The sequence below is a fragment of the Colobus angolensis genome, unplaced genomic scaffold (genome assembly GCF_000951035.1).
Source record: "Colobus angolensis palliatus isolate OR3802 unplaced genomic scaffold, Cang.pa_1.0 Scaffold81, whole genome shotgun sequence".
Classification (NCBI taxonomy): Eukaryota; Metazoa; Chordata; class Mammalia; order Primates; family Cercopithecidae; genus Colobus; species Colobus angolensis.
In genome coordinates this window covers 8,346,653-8,356,387 of record NW_012121932.1, presented here as the reverse complement: position 1 = coordinate 8,356,387, position 9,735 = coordinate 8,346,653, and the positions used below count along the sequence as shown (strand labels likewise).

At 53.5% G+C, this 9,735-nt stretch overlaps 1 protein-coding gene across 1 annotated transcript; it reads right to left on the bottom strand.

Moving 5' to 3' along the window:
• Positions 1 to 708: 708 nt before the first annotated feature.
• On the bottom strand, positions 709 to 6,371 carry HLX (H2.0-like homeobox). Its single transcript, XM_011929470.1, has 4 exons — positions 5,280 to 6,371; positions 4,352 to 4,531; positions 3,385 to 3,569; positions 709 to 1,573 (listed from the first exon to the last, which is right to left on the bottom strand). The coding sequence occupies exons 1-4, from the start codon at positions 5,887 to 5,889 to the stop codon at positions 1,064 to 1,066; spliced, it is 1,485 nt and encodes a 494-aa protein (XP_011784860.1). The 5' UTR covers positions 5,890 to 6,371; the 3' UTR covers positions 709 to 1,063.
• Positions 6,372 to 9,735: the final 3,364 nt, after the last annotated feature.

The window sequence follows — 9,735 nt, the reverse complement described above, 5'->3', positions numbered from 1 at the left end:
CAAATTGCAACGGAAAATTTTTGTGTGGATGAGGGAATGGGGGATGCAATTTCATAGTTCCTTCCGTGACCACATGTAGGCCAGGAAGTCCAAGCTCTGATCGGGGCTGTGCCTCTGCTTAACCTTGAAGAAGTGACCCCTTTGTCTGGCATCTTTACAACCAGGGCCCTGGCATTCTAAGACCCAAGCTTCCAGCCCCAACAACTGTGGAATGTCTGTCCCTTCCTCAGCAACATTACAAACCTGTCCTCTACCCCCTCCCAGGGCAAGGGAAAGTTTGTGCAGGGCTCTGGACCCGTGCTTCACGTCCACCTACTGAGTACAGCTGTGCTTAGATTGACCCTGCCTGGCACTACTGCCTTCTCCATTCCAACTCTTCGTACTCTAGGAACTCATTTAGTCCATACTCTGGATGGGGAAACCATCTGTTGCACTGGTCTAACAGTTTCTAAAGCCTGCTCCACTCTCAGGCTACTCAGGGTCTCAGAGGGTGCTTTCACTGGCAGTTGGCACTGGAAATCTCTTAATTAGAAGCCTCTAAGCCCAGACGCCCATCTCTGATGTCTGTAGCAAGATGGCTCTAAGGTTGAGCCACTTGCCCTGAACCTCCAGCCTCCCACCTTCAGCTGCTGCATTCTGCAGTGCCCGGGGACTAAGGTCCGGTTGTAGATTTCTGGCCTTAACAACCCCCAGCAAAGTCAAGCTGCCTTTACAAACCGTAGTAAACATTTTATTTACAAATTTAAGGCGTCTTAAGTGCCTTTGAGCTACGACCCCTGGGGCGAGTCAGAGAAACAGTTTAGTCAAACACTTCACAGTCGAAACAGCTTGCTTCCGGAGAGAAGTGTTCGGCTGGTTAGCAGGACACTGAGACTCCCCTCTGCTCTGGGCAGTGTCCGCTGCAGCCAGCCGGAGCAGCGTGGGCCGAAGCGTGAATGTCGGGAGGTAGGCTCCACGCTGCGTCTCCTGTCCTGCCAAGTCGCCAACATACAGTAAGCACAAAACCCAGCTCATGGCTGGGAGGCTGCACGCAAGGCCCGGATCCCCTCCGCCCTAGTACAGTCTATACGCCGCCAAGCGCGCCTTTGGGTGGCTCGGGGCTTTTGGGAGCGCTGCTGGCTGTGGGCTGTGGCACAGGGAGAAGCTCCGAGGCGCCGCAGCCGCCGAGGCTGCTGGCGCAACCCGCACTGGTGCTGCTGCTACTAAGACTGCTGGCGCTGCTGAAGCTGAAACTACTGCCGCCGCCGCCGCTGCTCCCACCACTCCCAGCGCTGCTTGCGCTCATGACAGCGCCACTGACCGGGGCCTTAATAACTGTTGTTTGGTGCAGAGAACGCTCAGCTCCCTCAGTCAGCTCCGTGTCGCTGGGGGCCATGTCCAGTGACTCGGAGTCGCTGCTCTCGCTCTCAGCCTCGCCTTCGGAGCGGCTGGGGCTCCTCTCGTCCTGCTCGCCATCTGCAGCCGGGCCTCCACCTGATGGTTTCTCGCCAGCCTCCTTGTCCTTGTCTTTTTGGGCCTGGGCCTCCTTGGAGTGCCGCCACTTCATCCGCCGGTTCTGGAACCACACCTTCACCTGCGCCGCGCCACACGGGGAGACAAGAAGAGACACTGAGATGAGACCCAGGTTTGCTTCTATCCGACTCGCTTGCACCCGCAAGCCACCTCCCTGAGTGAGAAAGCAACGCTTACCTGGCGACTCTACCAAGGACCAGGCACTGTGGTAGGCGCAGGAGCCAAGGAGCAGCCAGGAATCCTGGTCTAGGGAGCCCACTAAGACCGTTTTCAAAATGCAGCCCTCAGGCCCCAGGATTAAAATGACCTGGGTGACTATTGGAAAGGCAGATTCGTGCACCCGACCCCCAACATACTTTCTCTCTACTCTAAATCCATGCTTTTTTTTTTTCTGGACCCCCATGAGAATCTGATTAAAGTTATGGACTCCTAGCCCAGAAAAATATACACGTACCCAAGATATTGCTTACAATGTCACAGGTTTGGTGACCCGGTGTTAAGAATTTCTGCTCTAAATTGGCCCTCTCCTCTACTGCCACTACCCAAAGCCAGTCCCTACAAAAGCAGCACTTTTTTAAAAAAAGGAAACATGAGGAGCAGAAAGGGAAAAGGGGTTTTAAACTGTTAATCACAGTAGGGTGGGGGCACTGTTGGGCTTTCAGTAAGACAGCATTTCTTTGGTGTGTTTGTACGCAAGAGCTGATAAGGACCCTGCCCTTGTTAAGGATAAACAAATTCTCCTGGGGCCTCAGAAAACACTGGAATTAAATGTGTGCAAAGTGAAGGAAGGGCATAGAGATGGGGCAGAGAATCTATATAGATATATATGATCCCCTGGGGGACCCAGTGCGTTCACACAAGTTCCAGCTTCCTTTTTAAAAATAACATCCACAGCTGGTGGAAAACGGCTGGGCTCCTCCAGTGTGTGTGTGTGTGTGTGTGTGTGTGTGTACTGGGGAGGAGAGTTGTGTAATGGAGGACAGAAAGAAACAGAGACAGCAGTTGGGGGACCAAGAAGCTAAGAAAAAGAAGCCTGCCTCTGGCTTCTGCCCCGCTGGGGACAATCAGCACCCCAGAGCTAGAGCCAGTGCTACCGGGTGCACAAGAGTGACTCTTCCACAGTCAAAACTCAGGGAAAAAAAAAAAGTCCAGTTCTTAAATACAAGAAAAAAAATTAATTCTGGCACAATACATTTCCTATTGTTTTGAAATAATCAGATAGGCAGAACCTGCTGAAATGCTCTTGGGTATTCCAAGAAAATCATTTTTCTTTCTTTCCCTCACCTTTCCCATTCCTTCAGATTTTCTTCAGAGCCTAAGCCTTGGAATGTGTGGCCTCTCCAAGCGGACTCCTTGCCCTCCTGGAGCTAACTAATTCCGTTTGAAATTATATTTTCACTTCCTCACAACTGGGGATTTCACAATCCAGCAGAAGCAGAAGGAGGAGGAGGAAAAAGGGACGGTGAGAGGGAAAAAAAACCAGCAACAATCTCTTGCCTTTGGGTTTTTATCTTTTCTGAAATAAACTGCCTCCTACAGCGAATTGCACTACAGTTGAGTACATCAATGTTATTTCCAGCGGCTCTTTTGCTTTCTCCGTGGTTCTTTAGCCTGCTGGCCAAAATAAACATGCAGTGCTTGTTGACACACATCTTGGGGATGAGCTCTTCTCTCGGTCCTTCTCCCTCACCCCATCTCCACCCTCCTCTTCTCCTGCCTCAAGTTGCGTAGTCCACAAAGCCTCTTGAAAGTCAACATCTTGCGTTTCCACCGCAGGAGGCCAGTCAGCCGGGATGGAGGGGGCCTATCGGACTAGGCCGTGCGCTGCTGCCCGCCCGAGGGCGCTGTGCGCTGGAGCCGGAACTGCCTTACCTGTGCGTCCGTGAGGCCCAGCATCGCCGCCAGCTGCTTTCGGTCCGGCTTGGTCACGTACTTCTGAATCTCAAACCTTTTCTCCAGGCCTTTCCTCTGCAGGTTGGAGAACACAGCGCGAGACCATGAGCGCTTCCTTTTGTACGTCTGCGGCATGGTGTCCTTCGTGAGCACAGCGTAGGGACCTGCCGCAGAGCGGGAGCCAGAGGGAAGAAAGACAAGAGGGCTGTTCAGTACCCAGTCCTTGGCCTGCCGGCCTGGGGGTCCCCGTAAGGCTTGAAACCGTTTCGTGTTAACGGTCGATTCCACCCTCATTCAGAAAGCCCTTCGCACATACACCGAATGGCCCCTCTAAGGAAGAATTTTACGTGACAGTCGGAAGACCTAAAGGTAGCGTGGAGTGGAGAAGCCTGGAGGCTTGTCCTTTAATTCCAAGGGAAAAACATAAACCTCATGCGTGGCCATCAGGCCTACGAAGAGTAGACAAAAATGTCCCTCGGGCCTGAATAATGACAGCCCAGAATCATTGTGTGTGTGTGTGTGTGTGTGTGTGTGTGTGTGTGTGTGTGTTATTCCTGCATGTGCCCAGGCACCCAGACGTAAGCTCGCCAAGCACAAGTGTTTGAGGTCATCCTAAAATGTGTGTATGTTAATAAGTAACATCGATGTCGATGATGCATTTTTCAAGCCACCCTCTGGGGCGAAAGACTTTGAGAAAGCCCCTCACCCCACCGTCCACGCGCACACTTTCTGGGCTCTTCATGCGCCCCTACCCCTTTTCAAGGGGAACCTTCCAAAGCGAGCGCTAGCTCGCTGAGAAATCTTTCGGTTTCTCTCTCCTGACTCCGTAGCCTCCCGCCCCAACTGTGAGATTGCGACACTGCAGCCGCCCTGGAGGCGTCAGTCCTGAGATTTCTGACTGTCAGTCGGCTTGCCCGTTAGGCAGTACTCTGGAGTTTTTCGGTACCTGGAAACGTGTCTTGAAACTGATGCTGAACTGAATTTCTTGGGTTCGAGCTTAAGGGACTCAGGATGGCAGAAGCCTCGTTAATGGGATCTAGAGATGCGAAGAACTGGCCGGCGGAGGGCTGCAGGCCTGAGAGGTGCACCCCCGCGGGCCGCCCACCGGTTAGCAGGGACGTGAGATCTGGGGACAAGGGAAAAGGATAGCAGGTTACATCTCGCGCACACTCACACTCTCCGCTGATTTGTTCCTCCCCTTCCCCCTTGCCCTGGGTTCACTTTTATTGAGCGAAGTCACGAGAGAACCCGTCTGGGCGCTGAAACCTCTCTCTCCCAACAGCTGCCAAGGAGCGACTCACGAAAAGTTCCTGTGTGTCCCTCACGTCCACATGCACGCATATAGTAAGTAAAGGCTTTACATAAATCGGCTTACGGCCTTACTTTCACGTGCCTTCCAAGAACCCCACAGACCCAAAACCTCTGCCCCAAGGAGGCCCCATTCTGCCCGCTCATCTAGGCGGTTTTGTTTATTATTTACATTTCCTGGGTGAATTTTTTTTACCAGAAATCAGACAAATGCGAAAGTGTTTCCCCAAAATGCTTTAGCTGTCAGAAAATATAATTCTGTCTCTAGATACGTTATTAAAGAGATCAAAGTCATTTTAGCAGATAATTACACCAACCATTTTTATAAACATTGATTCTAAGACGTGTTTTTAAAGAATCCCTGGAATAATATTTTTGTTTGTTTTACATAGAACAGGTGAGTTTTATACCTAATGTTTTGTAGTTTTCTTACAATTCGTTTTCTTCTCTCCCATTTTACCGATTTGTCCTTAATTGTAAAAACACTCAAAGGCACCCCAAGCCAGCCCGGGGTCCCAGGAGTGGGTCGGTGGTCAGAGGCCTGCAGCCTCCAGTCCAAGACCTACCTCTCAGCGTGTTGCCTTCTTTGACTTTTGGGTCAAATTCCGCAGATAAAATGCGGTCAATTCCAAATTTGAGGTCTTTGCTGGAGGGGGCCGGGGCCGAGCCACTGTGGTGGGGGTTCGGGACCACTCGCGTCCCAGAGGCCGGGGGCTGCAGGGCGCCAGCCCGAGGCGGAGGCGGAGGCTGTTGCTGCGGCGGCTGTTGCTGCTGCGGCTGTTGCTGTTGCTGTTGTTGCTGCTGCGGGTGATGGTGGTGGTAGGCGGCTGAGAGAGGAGACAGCCGCTGCGGGAAGCCAGCCGGGACTTCGGAGGGCGCCACCACTGGGGTGGGTCGAAGCGGGGATCTGGCCGCCGCTTGGAAAGAGGCGTGCGGGTGAACCGAGCCCAAGTGCGCGGTGAGGGCGGCGGCCGAGGCCCCTGCCAGGCCCTCCGGGGCCGCCCCCAGGTCCCCCACGCCGGCATGTAGAATGTCTGCGATGCAGAAGGAGGGCTTCTTGACGGCGGCGGGGTCCAAGGGGAAGGAGCAGCCGCCAGGGCCGGTCGAGGAGCAGTAAGCGGCCGACCAGAGGCTGAAGTTGGAGGCGTAGAAGGGAGCCAGCCCGGCTGCGAACATCCTGCCGGGGTGAGCCCCGCGGCTGCCGCAGTCCAGCCGGACCGGGTGGGTGGGCGCGCGGGGAGCGGCACGCGAGTCCGGGAGAGGGCGGCCGCAGCCGAGGACGATCCGCTTTCGCTTCTCCGCCCGCACTGAAGAAGAGAGGCCGGGAGCCCTAGCGCCACCGAGGGAGGAGGCGAGGGCCGGATCTCGGCCGGTCACCGCCTCGCTCCCTGGCCTCGCTTTAAAGGCGGCGCGGCGCCGGCACTCCTCGCGGGCTGGAGGCGAATGAGGGGCGCTGGGGCCGCGGGGCGGGCGGGGGAGCCAGGGAGACGGGAGCCGGACACTGCAAGAAAACCCAAACAGCTAAGCCCTAAGAGCTAAATTTAAAACAACAACAATAATAATCCGTTAGTTAGGGGGGAAAAAAAGTAATAGGAAAAAAAAAAAACTCGTCTCTAAAAACTCCCAAAGTTTTGGCAGGAGCTTTCGAGTCAGGCCCGGGGTAGGACCTCGATCCGAGCGCTCATTGGTCATCCTCATGACCAATGGGAGCGGGGAGTGGAGGGGAATTAGGAACGAGGGGCGTGGCCGGGCCCGAGCCCCGCCCCGGCCACGCCAAAGTGTTTGCTGCGGCCGCGTGGGCTTAGTAACACACATCGCAGAGAGTCTTGCTACTCTGCGTAGGGGCCAGGCAGCCGCTCCGGAGGGCTCTAACTCTCTTCTAATTTCTTCAGCTCCGAACCGCCACGGGGCAAGGAGGATTGGTCACAGGAGCTTTCCTGAAGCACTTGTCACCCGGGGCGAGTTGGGGGAGTGGGAAAGGGACGGTTATCTCACTCTTTAGGGCTATGCAAAGCCCGCCTCCCGGTGGAGAGCAGAGAGCGGTTTGGACCCTTTGCTTCCCTTCTCTTGACCTCATTCTGCTTTTATTCCAGGAATCCGTGTCCTCGGCAAAGCCCCTCATCTTTCTTGGACCCTTGCCCAAATGTTGCCACCCTGAGTCCCGGCCCAACTCAGCACCACGTCCGCCCTGTGCCTCCCTGGAGATCCTCGGGGAAGCGAGGAGGAGGGGCGACCGCAAATTAGTTTTATTCTGAGCTGTCACACAGTGACAACTTGAACGAGTGACTTTTCAAACAAAATAAGACGGATGGCTCCAAACGTCTCCCTTAGACGCAGCCAAACCTTTCCCCGGAGCCTCAGAGGCTACAAAACAGGCTGCCTCCAGAAACCCGGGAGCGGCACGCGCGTCCCTCCTTTGCAGGAGGTTGTAGGAAATGTTAGCCTCCCTCCTCCACCACATCTCCGGATCACGTGGAGTTTGTTGTTTAGCAAGTGCCCACAAGAGCAGATTTCCGTGGGGTTCAATATTGCTTTCAATTCTGTGACAGCTTCCCCAGGAACCCCTTGGGCCTGGTCGCAGGAGGAGCTGCAGTGGTGGTCAACGTCTTCCATTCGTGCCTTGGGTCTTTAGAACGCAGGGTGGTGGTAGTGGGGGTTTTGTGCAACATCAACATCTCTATTTTAAGAATTTGTTCTCTTTTAAATTATAGTCAGAATGGATTTCCCCACCCCTCTCCCAAACAAACCACAGGCCACCCAGATAAGCTGTTCTTGCATATTTTCAGGAAGAAAATAAAATAATACGAATAATGAAACCACGAAATCTTTTGTTTTCGATTGCCCTAATAAGTATCTCCTAACAGAGATTCTGTGGCATTTTTATTTCCCTTCAGCACGAAGGCTCCTCACCAAATAAACCCAGAAAGGCAAGTGAACTTGCCATGCCTATCTCAAGTTCAGGGTTTGGACTTACAAAATTAATTTCTGGTGGCTTCTCTAGCCCCTTGATGCAGATGCTATCCTTTTAAGCTTTTGATTTTCTCCTGGAAAATTTCAATCACTTCCGATCAACCAGCACTAAGATCTCTCCCTCTCCCTCTCTCTCCCTCCTCCCGCCCTCCAGCTCTCCGTCTCTCCGTCTCTCTTATTGCAAGGTTTTCTTCCCCTGCTCCACGCAGCCAGGAGAGAGGTGCTATTTCCAGAGACAGATGGGTGTGTTTGGCTGAGGGTAAGGGTACCTGGGGCGACAGACGTAATAAGACCAGTCTTTCTGTGTCAAGCTGAAGGCAAAGGAGCGACAAGTACAACATGGGCAACTGAGGCGCTGGCTGAGGGTTCTGGTGAGCCTTCGGTGTAAGTGTGCGTAGCGGAGGCCGTGAGCCGTCTCCTTTCTAGTGCCACTTCCAGTTTGATTGTGATTCTAATTTGACTGCAAACATTTAGACCTCGGCCTAAGCCCAAACTCACGGTTGTTAAAGAGGTGCATTTACTCCTTACTGAGGCAGCGCCGCGCGCCCTCACCCTCTGTCTTAAGAAATAAGACTCCCCTATCCGCATTCATTCTTTCCAAGGTTTGCGACGCTCCGGATTGGGCACGGGATGCAGACCCGGGGGAGTGCGGGCCCTCGCGGGTTCCCTGAGGCGCCCACAACTCGCATCTGCCGAGATTCAAGACCCGGAGCGCTGGGCAGATGTGGCAAAAGCGAGGCCCCGAGGCCTGCCGAGTCCTTGCCGCGCCGCGAGCCTCCCTTTCTCCGCCAGGCCAGTGGCTGGATTGCAAGTTGCAACTTCGCCTGCGCGCCCCTTGCTCTCCCAGGCCTCGGCTTCCTTGCAATCGCATCGGCGCCATCCAAGGCCTTACTCCCAGCTCCGGGAGGCAAACACGAAAAGCAAGTCTTTGGAGCGACCCCCGCCGCCCCCTCAACCGCTTCCCCAGGCCCAAGCCTGGCCCCTGCAGGCCCCTCGCCGAGTTCTGAGCCCGCAGACTCCCGCCCTCCTTACTCCCCACTCTTCAGAACCAAGAAAGCAGCAGGAAACCCTGGGCTCGCCGGAGTTCAGGTCATCTCCTGTTTTCTGATGGGCTCAAACTCGGACTAAATGAGCGGATGTGCCTGCGAGATTGGTCTCAAAATAGAAGCGGCCTTAGTATTTTAGGATACTGCAGAAATCCTTATTTCTTCCGGAGAAAAACTCTATAATGACTCCTAGCACTTCCCCTTTCAATATTTGTGCAACTTTATCTCCACCGGCAAGTTGCTCGGGTGACGCAAATCCGCCCTTGTGTATTACAACTACCAAAATAAATGCACGGAAATCAATTCCCTTCTAGCAATGAAAATATAAATATACAGCTGCGACTTTCGCCTTTAATCTTTGCTTTCCGAGCGGCTCCGGGCTGTGGCGAAATGAACTGGCCCAGAGCTATTGAGCCGGGCAGGGAGGTCCTGAGGGCAGAGGCGAGGGCTCCCCAGGGCCTGGTAGCCATGGGGGTTGAGGATCTAACAGGAAAGAAAAGCGCCTGGCTAAACCGAATTAACCTGAGCTTGGTCTACGCAGCGGAGGCCCTAACTGTGGCTTCATTTTTTGGGAAAATATCGCATTGGCTGGGTTTCTGATCTTTCTGACTTCTGTCTTTAATGCTTTCAACTCATCACTTCACTTTTCCTAGTTAGACATAGCCAAAGACGATTTCACCATACTGGGAATGGATGAGATCAGACAAGGTTCTTTTTATAATTTAACAATATAGCTTATGGGTACTTAGGGTTTAAAAGGGACCTGAATCAGGGGCTTATGCAATGACTGAGGCAAGAGATGGGTTTCACCATCCTTTGGTTCTCCCTGTCTTTGGAGCTTCCATATTTAAATTATCAGTGCAGATTTTTGTCCCAAAACCAGAGCCACAGATCCACACTGAGCATAGGTCAATTATAATGAATGCTGGGCCTTGTATATTACAGGACCGTAACTCTGCAAGGGCTTGAACTGGCTATATCGGCTATCTGTTTTGCTTTTCTTGTA

Coding starts and splice junctions, on each gene's coding strand:
- HLX (XM_011929470.1), bottom strand. CDS start 5,889: ATGTTCGCAGCCGGGCTGGCTCCCTTCTACGCCTCCAACTTCAGCCTC. Junction 3,570..4,351: donor GTTTCAAGACACGTTTCCAG/GTACCGAAAAAC, acceptor GCTCTGCGGCAG/GTCCCTACGCTGTGCTCACG. Junction 1,574..3,384: donor TGGGCCTCACGGACGCACAG/GTAAGGCAGTTC, acceptor GGCGCGGCGCAG/GTGAAGGTGTGGTTCCAGAA.